This window comes from Pecten maximus, chromosome 5 (genome assembly GCF_902652985.1).
Source record: "Pecten maximus chromosome 5, xPecMax1.1, whole genome shotgun sequence".
NCBI lineage: Eukaryota > Metazoa > Mollusca > Bivalvia > Pectinida > Pectinidae > Pecten > Pecten maximus.
Genome location: NC_047019.1, coordinates 28,955,821 through 28,975,869, shown reverse-complemented (window position 1 = coordinate 28,975,869; position 20,049 = coordinate 28,955,821). Strand labels below are relative to the sequence as shown.

The 20,049-nt window shown below is 36.8% G+C and overlaps 3 protein-coding genes across 3 annotated transcripts in view; 2 read left to right on the top strand and 1 right to left on the bottom strand.

Annotated features, from left to right (window-relative positions):
• Positions 1-1,105: 1,105 nt before the first annotated feature.
• Positions 1,106-1,933, top strand: LOC117328396 (DNA-directed RNA polymerase II subunit 1-like). The gene has a single exon (XM_033885925.1). The coding sequence runs from the start codon at positions 1,106-1,108 to the stop codon at positions 1,931-1,933; it is 828 nt and encodes a 275-aa protein (XP_033741816.1).
• An 804-nt stretch (positions 1,934-2,737) lies between these two features.
• On the top strand, positions 2,738-3,505 carry LOC117328395 (zinc finger protein 695-like). The gene has a single exon (XM_033885924.1). The coding sequence runs from the start codon at positions 2,738-2,740 to the stop codon at positions 3,503-3,505; it is 768 nt and encodes a 255-aa protein (XP_033741815.1).
• An 828-nt stretch (positions 3,506-4,333) lies between these two features.
• Positions 4,334-20,049, bottom strand: part of LOC117328394 (neuropilin-1-like) — a 73,854-nt gene continuing 58,138 nt past the window's right edge. The window contains exon 5 of the mRNA XM_033885923.1: positions 4,334-4,739. Within this exon, the coding sequence (XP_033741814.1) occupies positions 4,334-4,739 (406 nt within the window). The remainder of the gene's footprint in view (positions 4,740-20,049) is intronic.

The window sequence follows — 20,049 nt, the reverse complement described above, 5'->3', positions numbered from 1 at the left end:
ACATACCTCATTATTACATTATTTTATATATCCCACTATAACATTATTTTATATATCCCACTATTACATTATTTTACATACCTCATTATTACATTATTTTATATATCCCACTATAACATTATTTTACATACCTCATTATTACATTATTTTACATACCTCATCATTACATTATTTTACATACCTCATTACATTATTTTACATACCTCATTACATTATTTTACATACCTCATTACATTATTTTACATACCTCATTATTACATTATTTTATATATCCCACTATTACATTATTTTACATACCTCATTATTACATTATTTTATATATCCCACTATTACATTATTTTACATACCTCATTATTACATTATTTTACATGCCTCATTATTACATTATTTTATATATCCCACTATTACATTATTTTACATACCTCATTATAACATTATTTTACATACCTCATTATTACATTATTTTATATATCCTACTATAACATTATTTTATATTAACTATTATTACATAATTTAATAGACCCCAGTATTACATTAATCAAATACTGTTTAATGGAAATGGAAATCTATTTAAATATTATTTACTTGATTAAACTTGTAACAAACTCAAAGAATGTGGAAAATTATTAGTCATTATCTTGTCTGGGAAATTAAATCTCAAAATTATAACCGAACAGATACAAAAAAATGTAGATTGGAAAAGATTATTGCCTTCAATGGCGAAAAACCATAGAGATAATTTTACTGTTTACAGTCAAATTAATTTGAAACATCACTCATAATCGGATACATGCAGACAGAATCTGATACTTTAGGATAAAACAAATTGAAAACATGATGTAGATATACCAAATTTTGTCGGAGTGGCATTTATAATCTAGTAATCCTTTAAGAAATCTAGGACTTTACTACAGTGTTAAAGGGGTAATCTATATATCTCAGGTTTCAATTGAGAATTGAACATCATGTAATATGGGTGTATAGTTTGCAATCATACCAGCATGAATGTTCCTAAAGCCATTCAATTCCTATGTGTTCATAGTTTTCAAGAAATATTTGCTTTTCAGTTTCTGTAGAGCTTCAATGACAGCAACCTCTTTAGATGATGTTTAATCACCGTGGGTACTACACAGATCACCGTGGGTACTACACAGATCACCGTGGGTACTACACAGATCACCGTGGGTACTACACAAATCACCCTGGGTACTACACAGATCACCGTGGGTACTACACAGATCACCGTGGGTACTACACAGATCACCCTGGGTACTACACAACTCAACCTGGGTACTACACAAATCACTGTGGGTACTACACAAATCACCGTGGGTACTATACAAATCACCCTGGGTACTACACAAATCACCCTGGGTACTACACAAATCACCCTGGGTACTACACAAATCACCGTGGGTACTACACAAATCACTGTGGGTACTACACAGATCAACCTGGGTACTATACAAATCACCCTGGGTACTACACAAATCACCGTGGGTACTACACAAATCACTGTGGGTACTACACAGATCAACCTGGGTACTATACAAATCACCCTGGGTACTACACAGATCAACCTGGGTACTACACAGATCAACCTGGGTACTACACAGATCAACCTGGGTACTATACAAATCACCGTGGGTACTACACAAATCACCCTGGGTACTACACAAATCACTGTGGGTACTACACAAATCACTGTGGGTACTACACAGATCAACCTGGGTACTACACAGATCACCCTGGGTACTACACAGATCACCGTGGGTACTACACAGATCAACCTGGGTACTATACAAATCACCCTGGGTACTACACAGATCACCCTGGGTACTACACAGATCACCCTGGGTACTACACAAGACAAACAGAGTCCAAAAGGAATTTCTCAATAAATATCTACATTGCTTATGAGGAGTATTATTGAAACGGAAGACATATATACCAGAAAACTTATATTTCTAACACAAAAACAAGCTTGTAAATAACTTATCCTGTTATCATCTAAATTAAAATACATGTATCTGTATTTTAACAACCCTGAACACATAGAGTAGTAATAGTGTCTATCAAAGTGCTAGTCATTTTGTTGGGGAAGTGTTTCTTGTTTTCTAATTCCCTTTAGGGAGTTGGTATCCTGTATATTTATAAGCCTCTTGGTGACAAAAGGGACCGAGATACTGAATTTGCGAGGAGTTGATATGTAAATCTAGAGCTGGCTGATCTCAAACTTCTGCATACATACTGACAAACAATTGGATTAACAAGTCTGACACCGAGAACTTGGTCTCCATATACAGTCAAAGTTCGGGGGTACCACAAGTTTAGATCGAATTGATGAGGACCAAGACTGACAGTTTAATGACATTTTATTGAAACAATAGGTTTACTTTCCAGTTTTTTGGGTAATTTGCAGGCATAAATCTTGGTCATGAATGTTATTGGAGAAATGAAGGTTTAGGATGAAACTAGATAGGATTATCATATGTAGTACAACTTATGGGAATTGGTAATCCTTTAAGAAATCTAGGACTTTACTACAGTGTTAAAGGGGTAATCTATATATCTCAGGTTTCAATTGAGAATTGAACATCATGTAATATGGGTGTATAGTTTGCAATCATACCAGCATGAATGTTCCTAAAGCCATTCAATTCCTATGTGTTCATAGTTTTCAAGAAATATTTGCTTTTCAGTTTCTGTAGAGCTTCAATGACAGCAACCTCTTTAGATGGTGTTTAATCACCGTGGGTACTACACAGATCACCGTGGGTACTACACAGATCACCGTGGGTACTACACAGATCACCGTGGGTACTACACAGATCACCGTGGGTACTACACAGATCACCGTGGGTACTACACAGATCACCGTGGGTACTACACAGATCACCCTGGGTACTACACAACTCAACCTGGGTACTACACAAATCACTGTGGGTACTACACAAATCACCGTGGGTACTATACAAATCACCCTGGGTACTACACAAATCACCCTGGGTACTACACAAATCACCCTGGGTACTACACAAATCACCGTGGGTACTACACAAATCACTGTGGGTACTATACAAATCACCCTGGGTACTACACAAATCACCCTGGGTACTACACAAATCACCCTGGGTACTACACAAATCACCGTGGGTACTACACAAATCACTGTGGGTACTACACAGATCAACCTGGGTACTATACAAATCACCCTGGGTACTACACAAATCACCGTGGGTACTACACAAATCACTGTGGGTACTACACAGATCAACCTGGGTACTATACAGATCACCCTGGGTACTACACAGATCACCGTGGGTACTACACAGATCAACCTGGGTACTATACAAATCACCCTGGGTACTACACAGATCACCCTGGGTACTACACAGATCACCCTGGGTACTACACAAATCACCGTGGGTACTACACAAGACAAACAGAGTCCAAAAGGAATTTCTCAATAAATATCTACATTGCTTATGAGGAGTATTATTGAAACGGAAGACATATATACCAGAAAACTTATATTTCTAACACAAAAACAAGCTTGTAAATAACTTATCCTGTTATCATCTAAATTAAAATACATGTATCTGTATTTTAACAACCCTGAACACATAGAGTAGTAATAGTGTCTATCAAAGTGCTAGTCATTTTGTTGGGGAAGTGTTTCTTGTTTTCTAATTCCCTTTAGGGAGTTGGTATCCTGTATATTTATAAGCCTCTTGGTGACAAAAGGGACCGAGATACTGAATTTGCGAGGAGTTGATATGTAAATCTAGAGCTGGCTGATCTCAAACTTCTGCATACATACTGACAAACAATTGGATTAACAAGTCTGACACCGAGAACTTGGTCTCCATATACAGTCAAAGTTCGGGGGTACCACAAGTTTAGATCGAATTGATGAGGACCAAGACTGACAGTTTAATGACATTTTATTGAAACAATAGGTTTACTTTCCAGTTTTTTGGGTAATTTGCAGGCATAAATCTTGGTCATGAATGTTATTGGAGAAATGAAGGTTTAGGATGAAACTAGATAGGATTATCATATGTAGTACAACTTATGGGAATTGGACCCCCCCCCCCCCCCCCCCCCCCCCCTCTCAAAGGGTATATTCATAGATAATTTAAAGAATCTATAGGAAGGAAACTGACTAAGGGACCTGGTGATGTTGAAGTGGAGAACCAGGTTATGAGAAGGAACCAACCGAGGGAGGGGGTCAGATATTGAAGTGCAGAACCAGGTTATAGGAAGGAACCAGCTGATGGAGGGGGCCGGTGATGTTGAAGTGGGGAACCAGGTACTGGGAAGGAATCACTTAAAGGAGAGGTGATACTGGACTTGGCAGGAAAACACCTGAGGGAGGGTTGGAGGTGTGGGTTGGAGGTGTGGGTGGGGGCGAGGTTGGGGGTGTGGGTGGGGGTGAGGTTTGGGGTGTGGGTGGGGGTGAGGCTGGAGGTGGGGGTGGGGGTGAGGTTGGGTGTGTGGGTGGGGGTGAGGTTGGGGTGTGGGTGGGGGTGAGGTTGGGTGTGTGGGTGGGGGTGAGGTTGGGGGTGAGGTTGGGTGTGTGGGTGGGGGTGAGGTTGGGGGTGAGGTTGGGTGTGTGGGTGGGGGTGAGGTTGGGTGTGTGGGTGGGGGTGAGGTTGGGGGTGAGGTTGGGGTGTGGGTGGGGGTGAGGTTGGGTTTGTGGGTGGGGGTGAGGTAGGAGTTGGGAGGCACTCAGGCTCCAGGTTTACATCATGCTGACACTACATAATTCAGTTCCAGATCTTGTCAACAGCCACTACACTAGAATATGAATTACATGTCATAGCAGCACAATGCCACAATGATATACATCAAAAAGTTTTGAAATATTGTCTGGATAAAAAAAAAGGTATCTGAAATATTTGCATGACCCAGACATTCAGACCAGTACACAGGAGACCTTCCTACTGGAGCCAGAACTACCATACAGCAGTTTTAGGAGAAATGTTTTATCTTTGTTTACACTACTCTGATGGATACAGAGGCTGTCTTTAATGGAGCAGAAGACACTGACCATTTGGGAACACCTGGTCATTGTAAAGGACTTGCTTACACTTACCCTGGAGTTCCTAAAAGACTGGGTTTTTATTCTACACATGACTAGTACACAGTTTAATTCTTCTCTTGGTTATCCTTGTTGTCCAAAACAACCCCACTCAGCCCAACAGCTTAGTACGTAGATGATATCCATCTGAGAAACCATTGCCTCCTCTATCTATTTGTACTTGTAAGAATACATGTACACAGTCTCATCAAATTGCATATCACATTGCAGTAAGGTGACCTTTGACCTCCAAAATTTTTATTTTTATTTTGAACTTTTGACACCTGAAACTAACATATCAGTGTGAACAAAAGATCACTAAATATTCGTGTGATATCAGATTGATAGCTTCAATGGTGTTAAACGGTTTTTTGGTAATCTTCCTTCCAATTCTTCATTCTACTTATGGAGTAATTTCAACTACAGTGAAACTCGTTTATAACGAACTCCAAGGGACCTTGAAATTGAATTTGTTATACAAGAAGTTCGTTGTATGAATAAAACGAACGGGAATTAAAGTTAATCAAAAATTTGTTATACCTGCTAATCCTACAGTAACTAGCAAATTTGTAAGACTAGTACTGTTAACAAATAAGTTAACGTTCCTTAATTACAGAACAAATACGTTTCTACTTTTTCGTAAAAAAGTCAAAAATGGACTTTTGATGAAAACATGCATCAGTCCTTAGTGTAATAAAAGATTGAACAGTGTGCATAGCATTAAAAATGTTATAAGGGACATTCGACTGTGCCTCGACGAAACGTCGCAATTGTTCACGTTTTCGACTTAGTGAGGCCGATGACCATAATATCATCCTTGTATTTAAGAATAGTACTTAAAGAACTTGCAGGGATATCGAAGTCACCTGCGATGTCTTTCTTAGATTCTTTCCCTTCTCCTACAGATGTCACTATCATGAATTTCATCTCCAACGTTAGAGTCTTACGCTTTCTCGACGGCGAAGCCATATCTACACTGACATGACACAGTCAAAGATATATATACACAACCGGACACTGATTAGTACTCATTCAATTTATTTCATGATACATGTAAAACGTGTACCTGCAAAAACGTACCTGTTATGTACCTCCGTATGTGAGCTTACCTGTAAACATACAAATAAATCTCCTTGGGGAGCCCCGGCAAGCTGGCCGTGACCTTCGACGGCTGTGTAAACAAACCCTGTACAGGTAAATCTACGGGTGATTGGCGATTCGTTATGTGAGTGATTATTTACTAAGACAGAGAGATGAAGGGACCTAAGAATTAGTTCATTATTAACAAAAATTCGTTATATAAATTTCGCTGTACAAGTGGTTACTTTACAAATATTATATAGTGCTACAGTTCGGGATTAATTTCTATTTCGTTATATGTGAAAATTCGTCCTAACCGAGTTCGTTGTATTCGAGTTTTACTGTATTGGGAAATAAGCATATGTAAATTATAATATCCTGTCCATACTCATGTACATTATGTATGAGATGCAAATATATAATAAAATATGGTTTAAACAAAGAACATGTAAAATAATTGCAGATTTAAAAAACCCCCACAAAAACCCACAAAACCCCCCCCACATGGTATTAGCAGTTTCTGCACTGTGCACAATCAACAGATTGTGGTGACCATTAGTCAGAGCGTGCAACTTCGACTCCGCTAAGTGAACTTAAGATGTGAGGATTACATTTCTAAATGGAATAATTACACCGACAAGCCAGTTAATCTTATCATTTCTATGGAAATTGTGTTGTGGTTAATCTGCTCACTGCCTTGATTTATCCAGCCAAACTATTTGTGACAAAATGGCACCCCATTTAGCAGTGTTACATTTAAATCGTCTTGTTTAAAACTGGCAGCATGGAAAGCCATTTCAAAGCAAGAGCTGTTAACTACATAAAAAACACATGAAAAACATTGAAAATCCTTGTCAGCCTTTCAAGGCTAATGTGGAGTGTTAATTCCCTGTACCTTGATTAACAGTTTAAGATAACAACGTTAAATCTGACCTTCTGAAGGCTTTATTTACCTACTTTATAGACACCCAGAGAGGGAAACATTAGAAATGATTAACCTTCAAAGATATCCTACAACATGCTCTGGCTGTTGGTGGGCCTTATATAATGGCTATAGAAATTAGCATTAGAACAATGTACCTAGTTCTGGAGACAAAGGTTGGCACTCTTTGATCACATGGTAATCAGTGGCCTCTACGAGCTCCATCATCATTATTTGTGAGGAAGCAAAATTAGATGTCTTCTTGAATGGCAGTAACAGAGCAAGGATGAAAAGACAATCATATATGTGTTGATGAGAGACGTCTCACTGAGATACCCCATTATTTTGGATAATGAAACTGTGTCATTTAAAGACATTTTATAGACATTTTATAGTGCTATCAATAGATTATGGACCTTAAAACAACCTTTGGAAACTATCCATGACCTTGACCCTATTGCTATTAATAGATTGTGGACCTTATAACAACCTTTGGAAACTATCCATGACCTTGACCCTATTGCTATCAATAGATTGTGGACCTTAAAACAACCTTTGGAAACTATCCATGACCTTGACCCTATTATTATCAATAGATTGTGGACCTTATAACAACCTTTCGAAATTATCCATGATCTTGACCCTTCAGAGGTTTAGATGGAATCATAAATTATGCCCCCCCCCCCCCCCCCCCCCCCCCCTTTCTATGGAATTCACACTAACCGTAAAACATATCTTTATGGTTATTTTCATTTTCTATATGAAAATCAATTTCATATATCTCATCACCGATGGCAATAAGGAAAGTCAATGTACTGAAATACGATTGGCATACACATATGAATCTCACTGGAACCAAATATTGTCTGTTCTGATATAATATGTAGACAAGGTTTATGACAGGCACTATTGACCTACATTATAAAACATACTCTCCACCAAATATAAACTTCCTCATAAACAATCTAGAACAGGTCATTTGCTCAGCTCAGTATTGTCAGCTCCAATAGACCTAAGAGTACAAACTTTTGTAAATGTAAAGAACAGGTACACCTGTTAAATGTCAATGATGAGACAGCAGATACAAATGAGATATCACAGCAGTATCTTGGTATCCATCATTGAATGATCTTTATCTGATCTATATGTAAGACTGATGTTTCCTCTACATTTCTCATCTTCTTTTTCTTTTCATGAGATTTGAGAAAGATTCATGTGGAAAAAAAAATCAACTTTCCACTTTCAAATAAGAATGATTCAAGAAGGATTTTCAGGAATGAAGAATTTTCTGGAAATATCTATAACTGATTATAATTGTCGAAATTCAAACTGGTCGCCTTTTCGCTATTTCGTTTACCAATCAGTCTCAAAATTCAGATATCATTTTTACTTATGCCTCTTGAACTTTGTTTCCCTATTTGTTGTGATGCTGACCTACAATAAGAGATTCCTATTAATCCTAATTTCTGGAAGTCGACCAGTTTATTTGCTATTTAGTCCCTTTCTGATACTGATTATGGCACAAGTGTATTTTGCTGACTACCACGGAATCATCATTTGATACTGTAACAAATATAATTACGCTTCAGGATGATAAACTGTTCTCTTAACAAGTAATTCAACTTGTGGAACCTTCTTGTCTCAGTGGTGGACAAACGAAGAAAAATTGTATCTAAATAAAGTAACGCCACTGATCACCTACCTGTACTTGATGATTTGTTATATCAAACATATTAAATACTGCTGACACTGAGCCATTCATAATGGTCATCTGTTATACACAACACAAGAAAATCTATCAATCTTTTCTATAAGCTTAAAGTGTCTCTCAACATGAACGGTAATGTTCATTGCTGGAGACCATTTCTTATTTCCACAAAATGATTATGAAAATAAATAAAAATCATAAAAAGCCTGTGATGATGCTTCACTTTTTAATGAGCACACACTACAATGTCTTACGCTGTTATCAACACACCACAGCAACGCAAGTGCCCAAAACTTTAAATCATTCCAAGGGTTACGATTATGTCTTTGAAACCTGGTCCCATGCATTTGCTTGGGAACCATCTCATTTTACATTGTTGTCTCTACAATTAACCAGAGTAGTAGACCATAGGTCATTATGTTGTTGTGTAATTCCCTGTAAATCCACGTTATTCTGGGTCACAGACGGACAGTCCACACAGAAAGACACAAATTTCCATACAGGATAATATTTAAACGTTTTCACAATGAAGTGAGCCTCATAACATATACCTTTAATACAGCATGTCTCTGAGAAAATTGCTTTGGCTCCAGTTTGGTTCACTTTGCCAGTTATTTTGGTGCAATCATAAAGATGGTAAAGGCCCGAACAAAAGAATCTGCATGGGCCCATATCATTTGATCAACAGATTAAAACAAAATATTTTTCTGAATGGAACATCTATGTATACATGAAGTAATATATCAACATCCAACCTCGTGCATAATCTAAGATCACCTGGAATATTCATAAATATGTATTTCAACGGGAAATGATGAGGTGACTAGTAATTGGCTAGCTAGCATTTATCCTACTGATGGGCTGTAACAAAATGGCTGAAGATTTTCTATAGCATAAAGTTAACTGATTGCATGGTTATAACATTTAATTCTTCCTGATTGGCTATAAAATTAATGGCTTATGATTGGCTGTAACATTATGGCTTCTGATTGGCTTTAACAAAATTGGCTTCTGATTGTCTGTAAAATGGCTGCTGATTGGCTGTTTTATTATGACTTCTGATTGGCTGTTACATAGTACCTTCTGATTGGCAGTAACATAGTATCTTCTGATTGGCTGTAACATAATGCCTTCTGATTGGCTATAAATAACTGTAAGGCACTCACACACATTGATTGCCTAACTATGAGGGCATCAGCCTATTGCTCAAGCTGAAGTCGGTGGGAAATCAACTCTTACACAGAAACTGACAAGAGCATAATGACAGTCATTACAATGCTTTAAATGTTTTTGTCAATACACTTAAAAGCTTTATGATACTTGTTTTACATTTCAATCTCATTTCACACAAATATCATTTCAAGGTCTTCTGCCTTCTCCATGACATTGTTATAGTTCTACCTCCATATGCTGGTAAATATTTTAAGAGTACAAGCATTTTACAGAGAAAACTGTGTTGTCAGCTACAGTTTTTAACACGATACACATTTTACTGTGAGCATCCTTCACTAGGTCATGGTGAATCATTTTGTGCTTTACTACTACTAGTTTAGACAAACTAAATGTCCTCCGGTGCTTTTAAGTTCTTTGACTATCACACTCAGTAACATCAATATTGTTAAACTTTTACCACCTGAGTGTATATGAGGGTGACAAGCACTCCTACTTGATGTCTAGGGGCTGACAAGTGTGCCAACTAGTACCCGCTGGGAGCACTCCTACCACATATCTAAGGCTGACAAGCGTGCCAACTATTACCCGCTGAAAGTGTCTATGCAATATCTCACTTCTGGTGCAGAACAATGCCCCCTTTTATCATTTAACAGATCACAATGCACAGACATCTTTTTTTTCTCTAAATTTAAGTAAAATTTTGAAAGCCTTCTAAATCTATTACATCTATCTATGGAGGATACTGTAATACTTACTGTGCAGCCATTAATGAAAGATTCATCAAAATTATCCTCACCTAGAAAATGGCGTGGAAACAATTTTATCTCTCACTATTAAAAAATAAAAAAGAATATAGGGTACAACCCAATTCTAAAACTTTACTATTTTTCCCATGCCGACATTTAAATAATAATAATAAAAAGTTGTTTCATTCTTTGATTTTCAATATGACAGCAATAAACTCTAACAGACATGAATCCGTTGTATCAGAAAGGGCTAAAGAATGCTATATTCACCTATAACTTTGACATTTCCTAAAATTTTCGCTGTCATAAATATCTTGCTTTGATTTCCATACTAAAAATTCAATGGTTTGTAAATTTGTACCACAATTTGATCTCCAAGACAAGAGTTCAAGAACTTTCCTTTAATAGACCTCCGATGAATAATGCTTTTATAGATGGTATATATAAAAAATGATTGGTGACTATAAGACACATACAACTCACTTTATAGATGTATCGTTCCACAGATAAAACATTTTTTACTGCGATCCCTATTTGAGCTATTTTATACATTCAAACTTTGATCAACACAACAATAGAAAGGTTGAAGATAAATTTCCACAAAGAATGCTGAAATTATAGATTAACACAGTTTATGGTGCTGGAAGGGACAATTGCTGGCAACAGAACCATAATTTAATACATCTCCAACCAACACTTTCAGGATATATCTGATGTTTTATACTAGAACATTAATTTTCAATTCCAAATCGAAGTACTTTATCTGTGTATTTCAGATTAAGTAGAAAAGAAAAAGAAAATGTCTGTAAGACATGAATACCTCCGCTGACATGAGACCTTTGTATAAAGTTTGACCAAATCCATGAAAGTATTAACTTGTTAAGTGTTTGAATTGAATCAGTTGATGATTTTCTATAAATAAAAAGTGTGACCTTGGGCCTTGACCTCAGAACCCTGAAACACAATAATGTCAAAGTAAACTTGATCTTTGTATAAAATTTGATCAAAATCTGTCAAAGAATTAACTTGCTAAGTGCTTAGATTGAATTCGGGTACCATGGAACAGGGTGTGAAGTGACGTGACAAGATGGCACGCACATTGAGCAACACTATATGCCCCTTCCCCCATTTTATGACAGGGGCATAAAAATAGATTTCTAAACCTTCCCTCACCAGTGTCCAGTGTTGGTAACATGTAGAGAGTATATATGTCACTGTCTACTGAAAGAATTTACCAGTAATTGACAAGTTTACCTCCTGCATCATGTGATGTACATTTGAACAACTTGGTAAACTGTAGTAATAATATATAGATAATAAAACTTCTACTATGCATTAAACAAACCAGAGATCCCAGAGGGATCTTGGCGCCCACCATTGGATGATCTTTATAGGTTCCATGTCAGATTGATCTTTTCTATACTTTTCCCTTCCTCTAAGTCTTACTAATCTGTGTAAATTCAGAAACAGCCCTCTAGTACTTTACAAACAAAGGGAACCTATATAACAAATTTAAGATTTAGCGATAATGGCTGTCTGTCGGCCATGTTGTTTTCAGATTGGTCAAAAAATGCAATACCAGGGACCAAGGGGAACCTACATATGAAATTTGAGAAAGATCCCTTCAGTACTTTCTGAGGAATCGCGATAACAAACTTCAATTGTCAAAATCCAAGATGGGTGCCTATCGGCCATGTTGTTTTCCGATTGGTCTCAAAATGCAATATGCATAACTAGGCACCAAGGGGAACCTACATATGAAATTTGAGAAAGATCCCTTCAATACTTTCTGAGAAATTGCGATAACAAACTTCAATTGTCAAAATCCAAGATGGGTGCCTGTCGGCCATGTTGTTTTCCGATATCAAAATGCAATATGCATAACTAGGCACCAAGAGGAACCTACATGTGAAATTTGAGAAAGACCCTTCAATACTTTCTGAGAAATTGCGATAACAAACTTCAATTGTCAAAATCCAAGATGGGTGCCTGTCGGCCATGTTGTTTTCCGATATCAAAATGCAATATGCATAACTAGGCACCAAGAGGAACCTACATGTGAAATTTGAGAAAGATCCCTTTGGTGCTTTCTGAGAAATATGCCTTTCGGCCTGTCTGCCATGTTGTTTTCCGATCGGTCTCAAAATGCAATATGCATAACTAGGCACCAAGGGGAACCTATATATGAAAATTGAGAAAGATCCCTTCAGCACTTTCTGAGAAATAGCGATAACAAGAATTGTTTACGGACGGACGGACGGACCACGGACCACGGACGCAGGGTGATTTGAATAGCCCACCATCATCAGATGGTGGGCTAAAAACTAGACTATATAATTAGGTTAGTGTACTATATGAAAAGTGTTTGTAAGCTATCAAGTTAGAAGATAGCACCTTTTATGCTGTAACAAAATGTAACCTTAAACTGTAGTTGACCTTATACATCTTATCTTGATTTCTTTAACAATGTTAAATGACTGTCGAGAGGGCACATTAAATAAAATAAGTATTATCTTTCTCAAAGTACAAGCTTCAGTTTAAACTGAGTATATTACTTTTGCAAATTAAGGTTTACCTCAAATCTTAAAACACATGTATTCTTAAATTTCCTTGTCAGTTCGAAGCTCAAACAGCAGCTTAGAGAGGTCACATCAAAACCTAGGAATGCACTGTAGTGTCAATTTGAATTAATCTATAACAGTATGTATTAACCATAATGACCCTACAGTGTACATAAAGTTGGAAGTGAATCTACACCAGTATCTGTCCAATGATATACACCTTACTCTATAACATAACGCTGACTGCAGCTCCGAGACCACAGATGGCAGGTAAAAACGTGTGACGAAAGCAAACCTTCCAGAGCTCTATTGACTTCTCGTACATGTGGGTATCCGACATCGACTTTCTCCTGTTTCTGTGACATGTCCTTGATCACCACAGCTGAATCTGTCATTGAATTTTTTTCTTCTTCTTACTATACAGCTTAACAAGCACCAAATTACGGCCTACAAATTCTATCACCACGGTTTTCCCTTGTTACACAAGAACTTTTTAAATTTGTTTCATTTTCAATATATTTTTTTTTTCACTTAAAAATATTTCTTCTTCAAGGAAAATGGATTAGTTGTGAGGGAGAGAGAAATGAAACTAAGTGACTTTACAGGAAATGGAATACATTTGTGTCAGGAATTGTCACAAGCCTTCATCAAATATTATCTAATGTAAATACAAAACAGAAGACAATCATAATCATTAATGAAACATGGAAAAAAACAGATCATTATTACTGTATCATTCTCGGCTATGGTGAAACTTTTATTGAAAGTTCAAATCAGCCCAAAGCCAGTATTCCTGAACTTGGTTGTTACACATATTTATTTTTCCTAATTGATAAGCCATTACAATTTAGTCTGTACAAAATGCTGCAATCAGTGTGAACAATGATACCACAGTATTTTCAGGAAGAAGTCGGTGTGTATAAAGGGTGAATGGGCTGCATATTGCATGTCTTCCACCAAGACCACCCATGGTTCAATTCCTCCATCATATAACATAATGTATGGGGCCTCCATTCTGATGAATTGTGTGTTGATATTTCCATCTATATTGTGAAGGTAAACTTGCAGCCATTAACCATCGGTTAATTACAATTTAACACAAATAATGAATTAACCTAAATCTGTTATAAATCCTGACATTTATTCACATATTATATTAGGTGCATATGTCCTTTGTAAGTTATTTCTCGCATAATTCATAAATCTCAATGACCAATAAGGGAAAAGCATGTTTCAACCAAAATTAACAAGATTTTCAACTTTTGTTTTAACTAAATATGAATTGATTAAATAACATCAATAATGTTCTCCAAAACAAAAATATTTTCAAACTAACAAGATTTTATTATATTATGCAAAATTGATTCACAATAATAATTTTCTAAGACATCTGAGTTACTGTTTTGTTATTTGTGCCCCTAGCTCTTAATTTTCCCATGCTAAAATGTAGACAACATACTGGTTATCAAATAGTGTTGTGTAATGGAATTTGGCACCATAATGAAGCAAACATGAAGCTTTCAGGACTTTGTCAGCAATCATCACCAGTTAAGGTTTTATCGAATCTGTTCGGTGTGCATACCATCGGAATAAAACTATATTCTACAGGGATTAACGAGAAATATAAATCTAATTCTGGTGATAAATTTGCTGAGCAACATTCTGGGAGTGTTGAGAGCTTCTGTTCACTACCCCTCTACTAAATATACCTATTATAAGTGGTGACAAATGTCAGATCACAGAAAATAAGACAGAACTATGATGAGGACTTTTTTACTGGTGTTTTAGGCCTATCATCTTATTGAGGGCAATTACGTCTGATAAGGAAACAAAATTACCTTCTATATATAAAGAAGGCAATAATTATGTTATCACTTCATTCTGTTATCTCAAGCCCATTCAGCTTAAATATTTTCCAATCACAATTCTGATGCTCAGATTTAAATAACAATTAAAACTTCGCAAGGGTTGATACAATTTCCTTTCTGAGTTCCAAACTTGGGTTTCTAGCATCATTGCAGACCAGTCATTGGGAGGACCAAACAGCTGTATGATGTCCCTAGTATCACTGACAAGTCCTAAAAGGACCAAACAGCTGTATGATGTCCCTAGCATCACTGCCAAGTCCTAAAAGGACCAAACAGCTGTATGGTACGTGTCCCAAGCAGCACTGACAAGTCCTAAAAGGACCAAACAGCTGTATGATGTCCCTAGTATCACTGCCAAGTCCTAAAAGGACCAAACAGCTGTATGATGTCCCTAGCATCACTGACAAGTCCTAAAAGGACCAAACCGCTGTATGATGTCCCTAGCATCACTGACAAGTCCTAAAAGGACCAAACAGCTGTATGATGTCCCTAGCATCACTGACAAGTCCTAAAAGGACCAAACAGCTGTATGATGTCCCTAGCATCACTGACAAGTCCTAAAAGGACCAAACAGCTGTATGATGTTTCTTACATCATTGACCAGTCATGGGAGGACTAAACAGCTGTATGATGTCCCTTACATCACTGACAAGTCCTAGAAGGACCAAACACCTGTATGCAGATGTCCCTTACATCATTGACAAGTCCAAGAAGGACCAAACAGCTGTATGATGTCCCTAGAACATCACTGACGAATAATGGAAGGACCAAACAGCTGTATGATGTCCTTTAGGTATCTTTTGTACAATCATTTGGTCAGTATCGGTACAACAAATTTGAATATCATTTTTTATGATCTATACAATGTATACGAAGACCGATTGAAAAGATTTGGCAGTGGGTTCAGTGTTGTTTTTAAATGACACCTTTCCCATGCCCCCAGGTTTATTGAGTTCATCCATATGAATTTTCAACTCTACAGCAAAATAAAAATAACGTATAAGGTGGCATTTATCTTTAATTCTAACTAAATCTGAGGAATGTATGTTTAGTAGCTAATGTCTGTACACAATGATGTTTTCTAAGAACAAGAGATCCCAGAGGGATCTTGGCGCCCACCATTGAATGATCTTTATAGGTTCCATGTCAGATTGATCTTTTCTCTACTTTTCCCTTCTTCTAAGTCTTACTAATCTGTGTAAATTCAGAAACAGCCCTCTAGATCTAGTACTTTTCAAACAAGGGGAACCTATATATAAAATTTAAGATTTAGCGATAATGGCTGTCTGTCGGCCATGTTGTTTTCCGATTGGTCCCAAAATGCAATACCAGGGACCAAGGGGAACCTACATATGAAATTTGAGAAAGATCCCTTCAGTACCTTCTGTACAATAGCGATAACAAACTTCAATTTTCAAAATACCAAGATGGCTGCCTGTCAGCCAGGTTGTTTTCTGACTGGTCTCAAAATGCAATATGCATAACTAGGCACCAAGAGGAACCTACATATGAAATTTGAGAAAGATCCCTTCAGTACTTTCTGAGAAATAGCGATAACAAACTTCAATTGTCAAAATCCAAGATGACTGTCTGTCGGCCATGTTGTTTTCCGAATAGTCTCAAAATGCAATATGTATAACTAGGCACAGAGGGGAACCTACATATGAAATTTCAGAAAGATCCCTTCAGTACTTTCTGAGAAATAGCGATAACAAACTTCAATTGTCAAAATCCAAGATGGCTGCCTGTCGGCCATGTTGTTTTCCAATTGGTCTCAAAACGCAATATGCATAACTAGGCACCAAGAGGAACCTTTAGATGAAATTTCAGAAAGATCCCTTCATAAGTTTCTGAGAAATAGCGATAACAAACTTCAATTGTCAAAATCCAAGATGGCTGCCTGTCGGCCATGTTGTTTTCCGATTGGTCTCAAAATGCAATATGCATAACTAGGCACCAAGGGGAATCTACATATGAAATTTGAGAAAGATCCCTTCAGTACTTTCTCAGAAATAGCGATAACAAACTTCAATTGTCAAAATCCAAGATGGCTGCCTGTCGGCCATGTTGTTTTTCGATTGGTCTCAAAATGCAATATGCATAACTAAGGACCAAGGGGAATCTACATATGAAATTTGAGAAAGATCCCTTCAGTACTTTCTCAGAAATAGCGATAACAAACTTCAATTGTCAAAATCCAAGATGGCTGCCTGTCGGCCATGTTGTTTTCGGATTGGTCTCAAAATGCAATATGCATAACTAGGCACCAAGGGGAATCTACATATGAAATTTGAGAAAGATCCCTTCAGTACTTTCTCAGAAATAGCGATAACAAACTTCAATTATCAAAATCCAAGATGGCTGCCTGTCGGCCATGTTGTTTTCCGATTGGTCTCAAAATGCAATATGCATAATTAAGCACCAAGGGAAGCCTACATATGAAATTTGAGAAAGATTCCTTCAGTACTTTCTCAGAAATAGCGATAACAAACTTCAATTATCAAAATCCAAGATGGCTGCCTGTCGGCCATGTTGTTTTCCGATTGGTCTCAAAATGCAATATGCATAACTAGGCACCAAGGGAAGCCTACATATGAAATTTGAGAAAGATCCCTTCAGTACTTTCTCAGAAATAGCGATAACAAACTTCAATTGTCAAAATCCAAGATGGCTGCCTGTCGGCCATGTTGTTTTCCGATTGGTCTCAAAATGCAATATGCATAACTAGGCACCAAGGGGAACCCACATATGAAATTTGGGAAAGATCCCTTCAGTACTCTCTGAGGATTAGCGATAACAAGAATTGTTTACGGACGGACGACGGACCACGGACGCAGGGCGATTTGAATAGCCCACCATCTAATATTCAAATTTCTACTGTAAATATAGAAATGGCTCATAAAAATTTGAATTCAAAAGCCAAATTATGCCTTAATTATGTTATACTGTAATAATTTAAGTCCTGGTACAAGTGGTGAGAAATATGTCAGTTCTGATAAATGTACATTAGAGTTCAGTAAGAATTAAGGTTCATAAAATCTATTGTTCTATCCTTCCCTTCTCATGTATGTTGTCAAAATTGATGTGTTAACTTCCAAGGTTTATTACAGGATGAATATTGTAGAATTAATATAAACTCTTTTACACAATAGATATTTCAGTGTTGGAGCACTGTGGAAGACTGGCCCTCAAATGACCCTAGTATTAGTGAATTCTGGTGTTGTATGTAAACCTCACTAGCTACCAAAGCATAAAACTTGCAAAAAAAAGTTTTTGATTCATTTCCTGTCAACAATATATATCCTCTCGGTAAGGAAATTACACTTTAAAGCTTTACTGTAGTCAGACATTGTGAATTATTTATTATCCAAATGTTTAACATGCATTGTACCTATCAATAAATTTTAAGTTTCACACAAAAAAGTTTTGAAATGATACCTGCGACCTTATAGTACACTGAATGTTACATGGAATCTTGACAAGATGGCGCCAGAAGCTTCGAGACAGGGCGGCAGCATACCAAGGCCCCTCTGGTTTCATTGGTTACTGGCACAATAAAGTTGCATAATTACATACAGTTTCGCTTTGCAAGACAGTCAGACAGACCAGACTGCTGTGGCAACACAAAAGAGTTTCAATTTTCATGTCAGTTTACAAATCTGTTGCGAAAAGCCCACACATTACTCTGGCCTTGTGTTACAACATATCTCAACTCACGGACAAAACCCACGATTCTAGATTCTAAATAATAGATTTTCTTTCAAATGGCAATACAATGGGTGTCAGTTTGGTAAGATGCCATATACCTACAGTTCCTATTTTCTAAAGAGTAATAGGTTTTACAAACCCAAAACATAATTCATCCAGCAACACTGCAAATATTTTATTTCTTAGCAAATTTTATGACTTTTTTTAGAATCAAAATGGAAACAATTTCATAACAATCAAAATTAGTTTAAACTGTAAATATGTTACACAAATTTGAGATTTAAAGTTGACCAAGCTTATGTTCCAAAAGCTGTTTTGGGATTTGACCTTGGCTCTGGTTTACAGAGAACAATACAATCCCCAATCTTGTGTCCCTCTCTCAGATTAAGAACAATCACCGGTTCCCTACCTCACAAGGATAAGACTTTTGTTATCCAGACAAACGCAGATCAATTGAGGATCTGACTGGACAAATTGATCGTGGGCCAGGCTTGCGATTTTATTATAGGTTCTCTGAAGAGAATGGATGAGAACTTTCTTAGGTAGAGTCGGGAAATATCCACACTAAAAGTATTACCATTATTCCGTAACCCAATTAACTTCACATCAATATCTTACAATTTGCAAAGAAAAAGCAGACGTCCCAATCAGAATCCTATTTCACTTACCAGGAAACATAAAAAAAAAAAAAAAAGATACATATATGTATTTCAGTTTTGTTCAAAAATTCTTCTTCAGCCAAATCTCTTATACTTAATCAACTTAACTTTATCAATTGTAATCTCTCTTGATTGCAACATGTCAATTAGAGTTAGGAGCTTGTAACTGTGTTTAAAATGATTTTATTATAATTACAATTATCAGGATTGCTAAAAATGTGTACAACCGGACCAATTTTTGTAGATCGACAGCTAGTGGTGGACACACCATTCTGATTAAGAATTTCTTGAAATATATCAAGGTATTTTATTGCAGTTTTTTAGGAGCTGAAGGACACTAGATAGACAATATAGCTGAAACATTTTTTTCCACGAAAGAGTCTGTGAGAACATAAGGACCATATTTCTTGCTTTAGAAACTCAAGAATATTTAAAACATTTAATTCCAGGGTCTTCATTTGTAAACATTTGCTGTTTCAGTGGCTGATAATTGTTTGTTTGCAGGGTTTATTGCCACGTGAACAGTCAGGGTCATTTT

Bases quoted from the DNA above. Each gene is read 5' to 3' on its own strand.
- LOC117328396 (XM_033885925.1), top strand. From the start codon at position 1,106: ATGTTTAATCACCGTGGGTACTACACAGATCACCGTGGGTACTACACA.
- LOC117328395 (XM_033885924.1), top strand. From the start codon at position 2,738: ATGGTGTTTAATCACCGTGGGTACTACACAGATCACCGTGGGTACTAC.